The sequence below is a fragment of the Parus major genome, chromosome Z (genome assembly GCF_001522545.3).
Source record: "Parus major isolate Abel chromosome Z, Parus_major1.1, whole genome shotgun sequence".
Lineage (NCBI taxonomy): Eukaryota > Metazoa > Chordata > Aves > Passeriformes > Paridae > Parus > Parus major.
Genome location: NC_031799.1, coordinates 16,636,790 through 16,650,467, shown reverse-complemented (window position 1 = coordinate 16,650,467; position 13,678 = coordinate 16,636,790). Strand labels below are relative to the sequence as shown.

The following is a 13,678-nucleotide window of genomic DNA, read 5'->3' as shown; positions in this document are numbered from 1 at the left end:
ATTTTACTGCAGTATGAATTTCATGGAATCACAAAATGAGTTTTTTGGAGGGAATCACAGTGGGTCATCTGGTCCAACCTCCCTGCTCAAGCAGGGCCATCCCAGAGCATATTGCACAGATGGTTCTGGAATATCTTCAGCAAAGGAGCCTCCCAGAATTTCTGTGGATGATTTGTTCCAGTGCACAGTCACTGACATTGAGAAATTCTTTGTGTTCAGCTGGAGCTTCCTGTGCATCAGTTTCTGTCCATTGCCTCTTTTCCTATTGCTTGGCACCACCAAGAAGAGCCAGATCCATCCTCTTGGCATCCTCCTTTCAGATACCTGTATACATTGATGAGGTGCAGCAGGAACAGGCTGCCTCAGCCTTTCCTTGTAAGAGAGATGCTCCAGTCCCTTCCTCATCTTTGTAGCCCTGAGCTGGACCCGCTCCAGGAGCTCCATGTCTTTGTTGTACTGAGGAGCCCAGAACTGGACACAGCACTCCAGATGTGCTTCACCAGGGCTGAGTATAGGGGCAGGATCACCTAATAGGAGAATGTGAATCCATCTGCCTAAAAAGTCAGGTGGCCCTTCCACAGCCTAGATTATTTGAGGATGTTCAGAAGATCAGAATGTAATTCCTTATATAATACTAACATTGACATCAGCCTAGTAATATTCAAAAATTCGGTGTTATTTGGTGTCAAGGCAAAGAGGGGGAGGATTTTTCATGTTATGGAGTTAATTTAGCAATTGTAGTTTGGATTTTAACCCATTCTTTCTGGCACACAGATATTAAAAACCAGCAGACACATGTAAATAAGCCACCACCGATGTGTAACATTACTTATATGTTTAGAATTTTCTAGATAACTTTCCCAGTGATGACATCATGTCATTTGTTGCAAGAATATTCCTGCTGTTCCAAATGATGACTGTATACCCACTGTTGGGCTATCTGGCACGAGTTCAGCTGTTAAGACAGTTTTTTGGAAATGCTTACCCAAGGTAAGAAGTCTGTTTCTTGACAATAGTTTGGCACACTTTGGTTAACTGGCCTTCTGTTGTCAGAAATCTGTTTTTTGGGGATTTTCTTTCTATATTAGGTACATTTCATAAGCTAGTTTCACAGAGTTTTTAGAGTCAGGATGAATAGGCATACAAAATAAAGTTGCCTGAAAATGAGAACTGCTGCAGTTTGCCAGAGCAGAATATCGGGAGTGGGGGGTGTCTTTAGTTTAGCTCTTCATTTTATCAATAAATAGGAATTTTGTCAACACAGTCCCTTTGTGTTATGCAATTATATCGCAAAAGAAAAGTAGTACAGGAAAAGAAATTGTTTAGTCCAGAACCATTTCATCTAGCAATCCTTAAGCTGTGAAAAACATATACTCCAGATACTATCCTTTCAGCATGCCATTTTTGTTTTGATTGTGCATGATGAGTAATCATCCATCTGTTTTTAAACAGAGTGAATAGCTAAGTGAGTTGTTAGTTGTGCTATCTGGGCTGCTGCTATGCTTATAAAAATAGCTTTTCACATGCTAATTTCAGAGATGAGCCACACCCTTGCATTTGTACAGTAACTGTACGCCAGGGAAGAGCTGATGCAGATTTCAGTTTTAGTTTGTGTTTTTAAATAAAACCTAGGACATTTATATTTGGAGTACTGGAGCACTGAATTTATCACAGTTGAGAAGTTGCCATTTATCTCCAAGTTTCTTATTTTGTATTGTGAATTACTGTTGATGGAGGAAAGGAGAAAAAAAATCCTCTCAGGAAGGAATGTGTATTTCCTTTGTGGCATCAGCAGTTCAGGTCTGCAGAGATGTTGTTCCAAGTTTCTTCTGAGTCCTAAAATAGGTATGAGAAGTTCTAGAAACTGGATGCCTAAAATTAGGCAGTGAAATAAGTGGCTGCTTTTTTTTAACTCTGAATTGTGTGCAGTTCAACGTTGAGATTTTTAGGAACTGCTTCAAGTTACTGTTGGAAACAAGGCCATTTATTTAAGTGCTAAAGATGGATTTCACAGTCACTGGGAAATAGTCTTGTCCTTTATATTATGTGGATTTGTCTTTTCCTACCTCCTCCCTCTAGTTACTCTGACCAGAATGGTTTTCATTTCCCTCATGGCCTCTCCTAGAATCTACAGCTTTATGCCAGTCTTTTCTCAGGTTAATTCCAGCTTGCTGTTTTAAGCATTCATGGTATGACGAATTTGATGATGCAGATACTTGCTTGATTCTTGCCTCCAGGATGTCCTGTGGGTAGCTTCACTCATTTTTAATTTCTTTTTTTTTTTTAAGACTCCTTATAGTGAAGTATTTAAAGCTTCTGAGAAATCAAAAATTGTTTCTAGGAAGCCATATAAGTCTCTCCAACCTGTAGGGATAAAGTAGTGTCATATTCTGGCTGTCTCTTGCTAGCTAGCATCCGAGGTGTCTCAAGTATGGCACAGAAATCACTCAGTTAACTTTCAGGCTCTGGTTTCTGTGCATTTACAAGGTCGGCCCTTGTTTTATTCTATGCAGTGAAGACTTACTGAAGGCTGGTAGCAAGCAAAGGACATGTCTTTGGGAGGATTGTAAAGGTTTACTGCCTGGTTGTGAAATGTGTCTTCATGACTGGTTCTCGCCAGTCCCCTAAACCAACAAAGCTCCTTTAGTAGCACTTTATCACCTCTCTAGGAGAAAACTTCAGTATTTTTGGTTTTTCCCAGAGCTGCTTTTGTAGGGAAATGTTTTGCATGAAGATGTTGCTCTTACTGACATAGGCAGATGTCTTACTGGAGAGCTCGTTGATTAACTCTCAAGAACCTGCCTGGAAATATTAAGTTCTGTGGCTTTTCTGTAGAAAAATGAGCACTCTGCTAATAGTTGAATATACTTGGCTTCTTTTCTCAAAATTCTCATTAAACAGGGCTAACAGATCTTGGGCAATAAGAATACTGAAGTGCAGAAATTCATGTTTTACCTCTTAGATATCTGTATAAGGTGAATATATGGAGGTGAATATCCTGGGTCACATGTCTGGAGAAAATTTTTGTGTGAGTAATGAACCCAAGGGATGTAAAAGGAGGAAAAGAACAGGATCTCTGTTGGCAACCTAGCCTCATTTAACCCTGTGATTCTATATGTTAAAGCACGTAATCTTTGCATAGGTGCATCTTTCTTCTATTCAGTTTTCTTTGCAGCTGAGAGGAATGTTGTAAATTTGCCTTCTGGCTATAATTGTCCAAATAAAAGCAACAAAAAGAACAGAGTCTAACAGAAACACCCTCTCCTTTGGTCCAAGTTTCTGTTAGATATTTTTCCATCTTCATTTTTAAGCTGTTGGTTGTTTCACATGGAAGCTCACTGATTTTAAAAGCCCGGCTTCTTCACATCAGCAGTTATTTGCAGGTATGGTACCTTCCCTGCTGTGGATGGGGTTAACAGACAGCCATTAAGTGATTAAATGGAGTACTTAGAATTGTGGATAGGGTCGATTTAAAGCAAATAGCTTGATCTAGCACATGTTTACGGGGCTACCAAGTAGTTTTTATTTCTTGGGAGTGATTGTATTGCTCAGATCAATTTCATTCTCTGGGTTTTACCCCTTTTTATTTATCTGTCGCTGGTTATAATAAAGCACCAAGATATTAGTTTGCTGTTTTGCAATTTATAGTCTTGATTTTTGAACTAATCAAAGGCAAATTCTACCAAAAGCAGCACATGGTTCATATTTTATTTTGTTCTGGTAAACCATGGATCATAAATGGATTATCATGAAAAGCTACATACCCATCTTCAAAGGAACATTTATTGTCTGAAGACTTGATTTTCATCTCTTTTATCCAGTGCTTTTTCGATATGCTGTTGTGCTATTTTTCTATGAACAGCTCTTTGTTCTGTGTACCTATGGTGTATCCTACTAACCCATAGTCTTGCGTGATGAAGCAGCTCAGCCTCTCCAAACTTAAAAGCTTAAACAGACAATATGTAACTTTTCTTCTCCCAGGTTTCCCAGTAGAGATAAGCTGAACAGTGGAAACTTGCTTATCTGAAAGGAAATGAGTCTTGTCTTCCAACAGTAAGGAGGAGAGCAAAAGCATCCTTGATTCCAAGAAGGAGGATTCTCCTTGCTCTTATGTACAATTATCATTCTCCTGTGTCTCTGTGTATCTTAAAATTAAATATATGTGTAGATATCCTAGACACAGTAGTTCTCTTACAGACATAATCACATAGAATCATGGAGTTGTTTGGATTGGAAAGGAGACTTTGAAGATTATTTAGTCCCAACCCCCTGCCATGGGCAGGGACAGCTTTGACTAGACCAGCTTGCTCAGACCCCCCATCCAAACTGGCCTTCAACACTTCCAGAGGTGGGGCATCCACAGCTTGCCTGGGAAACCTGTTCCAGATCAGATCACCCTCACAGTAGAGTTTCTTCCATATATTTAACCTAAATCTCCCCCTTTCAGTGTGTACCCATTCCTCCTTGCCCTGTCACTCCAGTTCCTGTCAGAGAATCCCTCTCCAGCTTCTCTGTGGGCCCTTTGGATACCAGAAGGTGTCTGTGAGGTCCCCACACAGCCTTCTCTTCTCCAGGCTGAACAGCCCCAACTTGCTCAGCCTATCCTCATAGGGAGGTGCTCCAGTCCCCCCAGCAACCTGCTGGCCCTCCTCTGCACTTGCTCTAACAACTCCTTGTCCTCCTGCTGGGGACCCCAGAGCTGGATGCCGTGCTCCAGGTGGGGTCTCAGCAGAGCAGAGGAGCAGAATCCCCTCCCTCAATCTGCTGGCCAATGCCGCTTTGGATGCAGCCCAGGATGTGAAAAGGACTGTGGGCTCATGGTGAGTTTTTCACCAGCCACCACCCCCAAGCCTTCCCCACAGGGCTGCTCTCAATCACTTCTCTGCCCAGCCTGGGGGTGTGGCTGGGATTGCTGCAATGCAGGTGTAGGACCTTGCACTCAGCCTTGCTGAACTCCCTGAGGTTTGCATGGTCCCACCTCTCAAGCCAGTCCAGGTCCCTGGGGATGCCATCCCTTCCCATCAGCATGTCCACTGCATCATACACAGCCTGATGCTGAGGGTGCACTCAATCAATAAATCCTTCAGCCTTTCTCTAATTCCTAGAAAAGATTGAGAAATGAGAGAAAACATCTTAATTCCTTCTTTTATTTGCAAAATGTATGCTAGTATACAGATTACAACAGAGAAAATTATGTACTGGGACAAAACCCAAGGAACTTTTCATTCTCTCTGCTCTCCCTGTGTTAAGGAAGGCCAAAATTTTGTGTGTTGGGTAATTGCTTTCTTTACTAAAATGAGATATGTTTGTAATGGCGTCATTTAACAGCTGATTTAGGGCCAGATGCATGTGCTTTATCTGCTGTTTCTTATTTGACTCTGGATCTTCTTATATGTACAGAAAGCCAATTTTTTGATTGTTACTACTAGCTCTTGGTTAAAGTGATATTTGTGATAGAAATTCCCTTGATTAATTATATGGTGTGTATAAAGTGCTATATACAGTCATCTGATAATTTTTTAAAACTTCCTAATGTCTTTTCTGTTTTGAGGGGTTAAATGAGCTGACAGACAAAAATGACTTATCTTTCCTTAATGATTGTCCTCCCTTTACTCCATGGTAGCCCAGCAGACCTGCCAGTTCTCCCACAGATGTATGTCTTCTGATGTAGTAAAATACATTTATTCTGTTTGCATGCACATTTGCTTGTCTGCTCTTCATCTAACTTCTGTCTAGCTTCTTAAAGGTTGGGATTCATTGTCTTTTGCTCTTCATCTAACTTCTGTCTAGCTTCTTAAAGGTTGGGATTCATTGTCTTTTGCTCTTCATCTAACTTCTGTCTAGCTTCTTAAAGGTTGGGATTCATTGTCTTTTGCTCTTCATCTAACTTCTGTCTAGCTTCTTAAAGGTTGGGATTCATTGTCTTTTTACCAATGTCACTTGAGTGAGATTTCCAGGAGGAAAACTTGTTTTTAGATACAGAAACCTGTCAAAAATCTTTACTTGGACGATCCTTATTTTTCTTCTTTCCTTGCTTTCCAGTTTCCCTTATGGTGTGTGTTCATCCTGTGACTCCATGCTGAGTTCAGAACTTCTGAGAGAACTTAAAACTAGAGGGAATTAAAAGCAGTTTCTGTCATTAAATTTCCCCTGTGCCAGGGTTTGGTTTCACTGTTTCTGACATGATTCTTACTTTGAGGATGCCAAAGTTAATTAGATATATATGATCACTGCTGTTCAGTGACTTAAGTGTAGCTGCCACTTCCACAGGAGAGAACTTGATGGAGCAAGTCCTTTAAAGATCTTCTGGCTTAGAAGGTTGTTTCTCCACTCTGTCAATGTGAAAGGTTAACCTTGCCAGGAGAGAAAAAACGCAAGACTTAGGGGAAAGCTTGCTTTTCCTTTTTTTTTTTTTTTTTTTTTTTTCTCCTCTCTTTTATCATATTTGTGGGATTGCAGGATTTTGCAGGTGAGCAGTGATTCCGTTTATAGAAGAGAGCTAGCATCTTCATCTGCCCGGCTGGGTATGTAGACTGAGGACAGAATACAAAAGACCTGCCATGGGTGTGCCTCCTTTGTGAATTACAGCCTCCTTCAGGCAACCCAACCTGTGCCTCAGAACAGTAGCCCTAACCAGGCAGACAGCCCAGCCCTGGCATGGGCCACCCAACTCTGCTGCCATGAGGAAGAAAACACTTAGAAAACACCTGTACGTGACCAGGGTGGTTAAGCAAAAATAGGTCAAATATTTTCTAAATACTTTCCTTTGTATAATTGTAATAGGTCGTGGTATGGTTATGTCCCCTGCCTCCAAATGCTGTTTTCCTGACTGTCCTTTTGCAATGTGTGATGAGCATTAATTTTACTATAAGCCTGTGTCAGGTTTAAACTGAGCAATTCGGAACTTGTTAAAATGTCACAGGCTACGAGAAATGCTTCTCCTGTCTGGAACACACCTGCACGGAGCTCTGGACTCTTAGGAAAAGTACTGTCTCAAATAATGTAGCTACCAGTAGCTCTAGGTATCAGATTTTACTTTATTCAGAAGGGTAGGGCTTTTTTCCTAAATGGTAATGCCTTTCTCCCCATCAAGATCAAGAGTTTTTCCCCATCCTGGAGATGAGCTGAGCTGAGCTGTGACTATCTGCCTAGGTAAAAGAAAGGGTTTGCAGGTTAAATACCTGTTGTCCAGTGTCATGGTTACAGCTCAGGCTGTTTCAAAAGATAGAGAAAGGAGCAAGGACATTCCAGGGGAGGAATGCAGTGCAGTCTTTGACATTGACACAGATAGCCTTTTCAGACCTTCTGATTCTGGTATTGTTTTTTGAGGAATCTAATTTTAACAATGAAAACTGCAAATCACTACTCTACAAGTACTGAGTTGCTTTGGAGGCTTCAGCATTTGAGGGCCATTGTTTTCAACTGACCAGAACACATTGTCCCCACCTCAACCCAATAATCCTGATCCAAAAATTGAAAAATGTTTCATTTCACATCAAACATACAGACTGTTCACTTTCAAAATCTAAAAGAATCTAGAATTTTTTTTTTATTTTACTTTTTTTGAAGCAGCTTTGAACAACAAAATCATGTCTTCAGAGCATACCAGAATAAAATATTTCAGAAATTTTTCAGGCTTTCTGCTAAAATACTCCAGACTGACACAAATTTGCAAAGCATTTTTTAATTAGTAAGCCTGCACTGGTTTTAGTCTCTCTTTTAGTCCCTAAAAAAAAAATCTCAGCAAAATAAGAATGGAAGAAGAGCTGTCATTTTCTGGGCCCATAAACTTTCTGCTTCAGTTGTGTGATAGTAAGATTTGCGATCTGCCACATGTATGGAGAGAGGAAGTTGTTTTTAATGGCAGACATTTTTTTGTGAACAGGTTAATTAACTGTCTTTCCTTAGCAGTATTAGAGAAGGTGTACACATTGAGTCCCTAAGAGGTCTGATTCTTGGAAATTTATTTTTTGTTCACATGGTCTTTCCAGATTTATATCCAATTAAGTTTTTTTTAAACTTAAACGGCTGCTGTAGTCTCACTGCAATTGTTGATCTCTAAGGTCCCTCTTGTATGACTCTTAGAATGTCATGTACAAAATTAAAGATATTTTTCTGTCTTTTTGAAATCAATTTTAAAGATTGAAGGTTTAAAACAGTCTGTAACTTACATTATTCCTTTGTGTTTTAATTGCCTTCATTTCCTTGAACTTTAATGAAACTATTCTGTGTCTCTAATCTTTCTTCCTAACTTGGAAAGCAGCAAGTTTCAGCCATAGCCATGGAAGCTGTCACTTTTTAAAAGTTTGTTAGTTAGTTACATCCTCCATAATACACATACTTTCTACAGTGAAGAAAAAGTTAGCCTTGGCTTACAGGTTTTGTATATTTTAGGAAATCATATCCTCCAGAAGAATAAACAAAGCCTGTAAGTGTATGTATGTTTCCTCTGTGAGAATTCTTTTTTCCCTTCATAGAAACAGCTGTGTGACCAAAATATCACAGGTTTTTATTATATTTCCTGACTTTACCTTATGCTAAAATATGCCAACATTTCATATTCTTGAAAGAAAAGTGATACTTTCCTGAGTCTCAGCTCTGTGCATAACTGCACTGAATTTGTCTCATGCAGTAAAAGCTGTTTTTGCAGAACATAAAATCTCTACTCTTCTCATCCTTAATGCAAAAGGAAAGCAACATGAAATTATTTGTAAAAACAAATTCAACAAAAAAATTCAGCGTAAATAGGGCAGAAGCAAGGAAGTTTATTACAGTTCATATACTATAAGACATCCAGCACTGTAAATGTTTGTCCTCTATCAAAATGCAGTAGAGTTCAAATTTGTGAGGTTTTATTTCCCCCCTAATAGTGTTTGTAGTGTTTTCCACTTGACACATCGTTGCCTTTCTTCTGGTTTCCATTAGATCACTTTGAGCGATTCAGATCATTTTGTGAACAAGCTAATTCTTTTGTGTGGGAATTAAGTTATACAATATTGTTTTTTGGTATTTCAATATCCATCTGAAACGCCTGCGTGCTGAATACCACATATGATGTTTTTTATAAGAATTGCCAAATTACACATTCTTATTCCTTAAGAATATTTTGAGTCAACATACTAGATATTTAGAAATTAGCACTCTGAATATTCAGTAGATTACACGTTTGCTGTTAAATTAATTAGCTTTAATGTAGTGAGTCATGCAAATGAAAGCACCATCTGTGTACCAGTTAAATGTTAGAGTAAATGCTGGACAGTGGTGGTATTTTGTAATAAATATAACAGATTTTAACACTCTTTCCTCACTTTCCCATAGCCTTTTCCACGTGCTTATCCTGAACCTAGCCATCGTAGGAGCTGGAGTAGCAATGGCAAGATTTTATCCAAATATAGGAGGTATCATAAGGTGAGTGTTGCTTTCCTTGAGCTTCCATGTGATGTTGCTACATTTGGGTCTTGATGTTGAAAAGGAGCACTAATAATTCTACCTTTATATTTTGTGAAGCTTACGCCTTCTTAAGTTGTAAATAATGATTTGGTGCATAAACAATCAGCTTGCAAAGCTCTGACATCTGTTATTGTGCCTCTGTGTCTGAGGTGGTTGAGTATTACTGGAGCTGCATCTGAGGACCTTTTACTCTACTCATAAAAGAGTATGGTGCTAGAAGAAAAGTTGCTTTGTTACTGTGTTCTTTTCTCAGGTTTCTGTTTTATATTAAGACAATTTGAACCTGGCTTGAAGGTGCATAATAAAAAAACCCAAGAAAGCAAGTAACTTTAAAGGGAAAAGTGGCATCAAAGTTGTGCTTCTAAATTGTATCTTAGATTTCATATGTTGATAAAAAGATAGGATTTCTATAATTAGAAAATGTTAGAGGAAATTATGAGTAGTCTTATTTTACTATGTTTGACCCCAACATATTTATATGCATTGTCATTTATTCTTGGTTTGCATCTTTCCTAAAGCAACCAGGAGAGGGAGATGTATTTAAAAATACAGAAATCTGCAATTATAAAACCAGAATGACAGGTTTGGGTCTGACCAAAATAGCAAAATAACTTACTTTTTCTCAGTGGCTGATCTTTGAGGGTTTTCCCTATTTCCTCCTTTTCTTCTACCTCTCCTTGTAGTAAAATTTTTTTAATATTCCTGTAATAGAGATGGTCTAGTTAATCATTGTCATCTTGACGCTTAAAATGATAGAATGGACCTTACGGTTTGGAGGGGCCTTGAAGATCACCTAGTTCCAACCTCCTGGCATGGGCAAGGAACACCTTCCTCTAGACCAGGTTGCTCAGAGCCCCATCCTACCCAGCCTTGGACATTTCCAGGGACAGGCCATCTATACCTTTCCTGGGCAACCTGTTCCAGTGTCTCAGCACCCTGACAGGAATTAATTTCTTCCTAATAATCTAATTTGGTTAAACATTTTGCAGTACATGTCTCTGTTTGCAAATTGGTGCTTATCTCTTCTAATATTCTAATATTCTAATCTCTTCTAATATTGCGCTTACTACCCAAATATGTTGAACAGTGCATTTCCAGCAGATAAATTGTCTTTATACAGTCTAACTTGAATGTTTTTAAGTTAGACTGATCTTTCCTCTGAAAGAAATGTTCAGATGTATGAAACAAAATATGTTGTTACTTAGTAACATTTGGCTGCTTAGTAGATGAAATTAATGAGAACATTTTTGTAAGCAAGGGAGAGGTTAGAAAAAGAACAGTTAAATGTTTACCTCGCTGTGGTTCATCATGTTGCCATAAGGGCATGTTGTTCCTTTTAGGTCTGGAGAATGACTTGCTAGAAGCTCATTAAATAAATTAAAATGAGAGTTGCAGATTCAGGAACATTTCTATATATAAATGCTTTAATGCGTGTTCTCAGATCTCTGGGGTACAATGAGGTTTGCAGTTCTGACAGTAAAGGATGTGTAACAGAGGATGCACAGTCTCTTTCTCTTAAGTGTTTACAATTTTTCCCAAAGAGAGTAGAAAGTCTAAGTAAGGGACTTGGTCCCCAACAGCATCACAGGATGTGACTGAAAGCCTGAATGTCAGAGTGCAGGTACAGTCAAGAAGGGGGCTGGACAACACAGGGAGTGATAATTAAATGCTCGTGAAAGAGGTAGAGGTCAGCAAGGAACAGAAATTTATGTTTAGCAATTGCAGATAGTCAGTATTAATCCAGATTGTTCATTGGTTTGGCAGGGGAAAATGACAACAAGAAATAAGAATAAATGCAAAGCATTCTTTCCTTTTTTTTCTTTTTTTCTTCCCCTCTTCCCTCCCTTTCCACAGATACTCTGGAGCAACATGTGGTCTGGCCTTCGTATTCGTGTATCCATCACTTATCTACATGATCTCCCTGCACCGTGCTGGGCAGCTGACGTGGCCTGCATTGATCATTCACATCTTTATAATCCTCCTTGGACTGGCTAATCTGATTGCACAATTCCTATTGTGAAAACTCCCCCTTCTCCCGTGGCTGTCACAAGTGGTACTGCGATATTTGGCAACAGCCTTGAGCAACACTGTGAGGCATGAGAACCGTCCCCAGTGTGAGGATCTTGAGAACAGCTGCACCTTTGAAACAAATTTGAAACACATCTTTCAAGTGCTTTACAGGAAACATGTCTTGCTTCTCTGAAAACACAGGTTTATGAAAAGTGAAATGGTTCAGATTTGAGTGATACAGTTCTCATTTTGTTCAAGATACATTAATTAATGTATCTTGAACAAGAAATGTATCTTGAATAAAAAAATTAACAAAGTTTAAATATTTTAATTTTTTACAGCACATTTCTCCAAACAAAAAGCTTCCAGCCTCAAGCTGTGGAAGTCTTTCTCCAAATGAGCTGTCCTTACCTTGATTAGCAGACATGCTTTCTCAGTATTGTTCAGTGACTCTTTGAAATGCTCTTTTGTTGCAGTTATTTTCCTGATTTGTTTAGAAAAAGAAGAATTTATTGTCTTTCCTCTTTTTTTTCAGGTTAATTTATTGTCACTTGGGTCAAAATGCACTCTTAATTTTGAATACACTATTAAATTGTTTTGGCAATATTTTTCCTCTAGGAAATTCCAACATAGAGAAACAATAAACTCATGTTTCAGTGTTTTATTCAGAACCAATATATACACAAGTTATTTGTGATCTTACAATACAAAAAAGCCGGGAGGATAAAAAAAAATTAGAACAAGACAATTAAAATTAGTATTCCAGGCTTGACCTCAGTTCAACTCTGTTACTGGGCTATTATGTGCTGTGAAGTTGTCTTGTCAGGAGTTGCATGTGGCTTTTATGGATGCATGGTGTACACAGCATTTATTCCTCACAGGCCTGCCCTTGTAGGGTCTTCCTCTGGTGGTCTCTCACTTCCCCACCATGTTACTCCAGACACTTTGAGTGTGAGCAGAGAAACAAAGACAGCACTCTTCAGAATCATGGATGAAGTAAAAGAATTTAAGTTTTAAATAATTTTTAACAGGAGATGGAAGAATCTTGGAAGATTGTGTTGTGGGGCTGTTTTTTGGGATTTTTTTTACTTCTTGTTTACAGATCAAGAGGGTGTACATGCGTAAGCGCATAGACACCTTCCTTCATCTACCTGCTGTAACTCTGTCTTATCTCAAAACATGCAGTAATTAGGTTGCCAGACACAAGTGGGATGTCATTTTTGTGGTTGGAGAGAGAATAGAAAGTCCTCTTTGTGCAGAATTTCAGTGCATTTAAATAATCAACAAATGCAGAATAACTGAAAGAGAGCTCTGAGGAATACTAAATTCCAAAATAAGTAAAATAGGAAAAGCATTAGAGTGGTGCAATGTTTGTGAAGTAGGAGCTGGGAAAGATAATTATATTGCAGGGTAAGAGTTCATATTTTCATCAGAAAGATGGTGAAAAACATAACCTAGGTTATTACCACGTTTCTCTGGGAAATTGTGTGAATTTTTGTAGTAATGATGTAAATCCATTTGTTTTACTTAGGCTCCTCAAGCTGTGTAAAGGATACTCACTTTCCTAAATATCCTTTGATTTGTATGAAATAAAGATTATATGGGTTTGGAATACTATCTGCAGAATACAGTGGTTATTTCCAATTGTTCTTTCCTTGTGAAACTTTCTGTGCCTTTAAATCAGAATTGGAGAATATATCCATCATCTGCTCTGTATTAGAGAGAACTATCTGCCCCTTCCTGGTCATTTTCTCCTGCATAGACTCTTGCAAGAGAAGTACTTGAAAACCAAAAGGAAAGGACAAAAAGACACAGATTGCCTAGCATTGTTGGCTTATTCACATTAAGCTATTGTGCTTATTTATTATAGGTTCAGTGCTTAATTTAGGTACAAATTCTGATGAATGCAGGTAATTAAATTTGATTATATTCTTCCATCTTCCATTTGTATATGATTTCATTATTTATATCTTTGTAATTGAAACTGATAAAGTACCACTGATTTTAGCAAAATTAAATTCTGTTAGGATCTAGTAGTCAACAGAAATTCCTAAGAAAGACAGAATTCATGGTGAAGTGTCCTAATTGCATCTTGTATCTGTCTCATTTTTCAGTTGTGCAATGTACAATGACTGAGTTAAAGTTTAGAAGGAAATTATTCCTTCTAGAACATTTTAAAAAGACTGTTTCAGCCCTGTGTTACAGAGATAGATTCGTG

The 13,678-nt window shown here is 38.5% G+C and overlaps 1 protein-coding gene across 8 annotated transcripts in view; it reads left to right on the top strand.

Annotated features, from left to right (window-relative positions):
- Window positions 1–13,077, top strand: part of SLC38A9 (solute carrier family 38 member 9) — a 45,617-nt gene extending 32,540 nt beyond the window's left edge. For 7 of the 8 annotated variants that reach the window (XM_015614929.1, XM_033520462.1, XM_015614928.2 and 4 more), the window contains 3 exons: window positions 842–990; window positions 9,319–9,408; window positions 11,305–13,077. In XM_015614929.1, the coding sequence (XP_015470415.1) occupies window positions 842–990; window positions 9,319–9,408; window positions 11,305–11,470 (405 nt within the window). In that variant the 3' untranslated portion in view covers window positions 11,471–13,077. The remainder of the gene's footprint in view (window positions 1–841; window positions 991–9,318; window positions 9,409–11,304) is intronic. The other variant, XM_015614933.1, reaches the window with a different exon arrangement.
- Window positions 13,078–13,678: the final 601 nt, after the last annotated feature.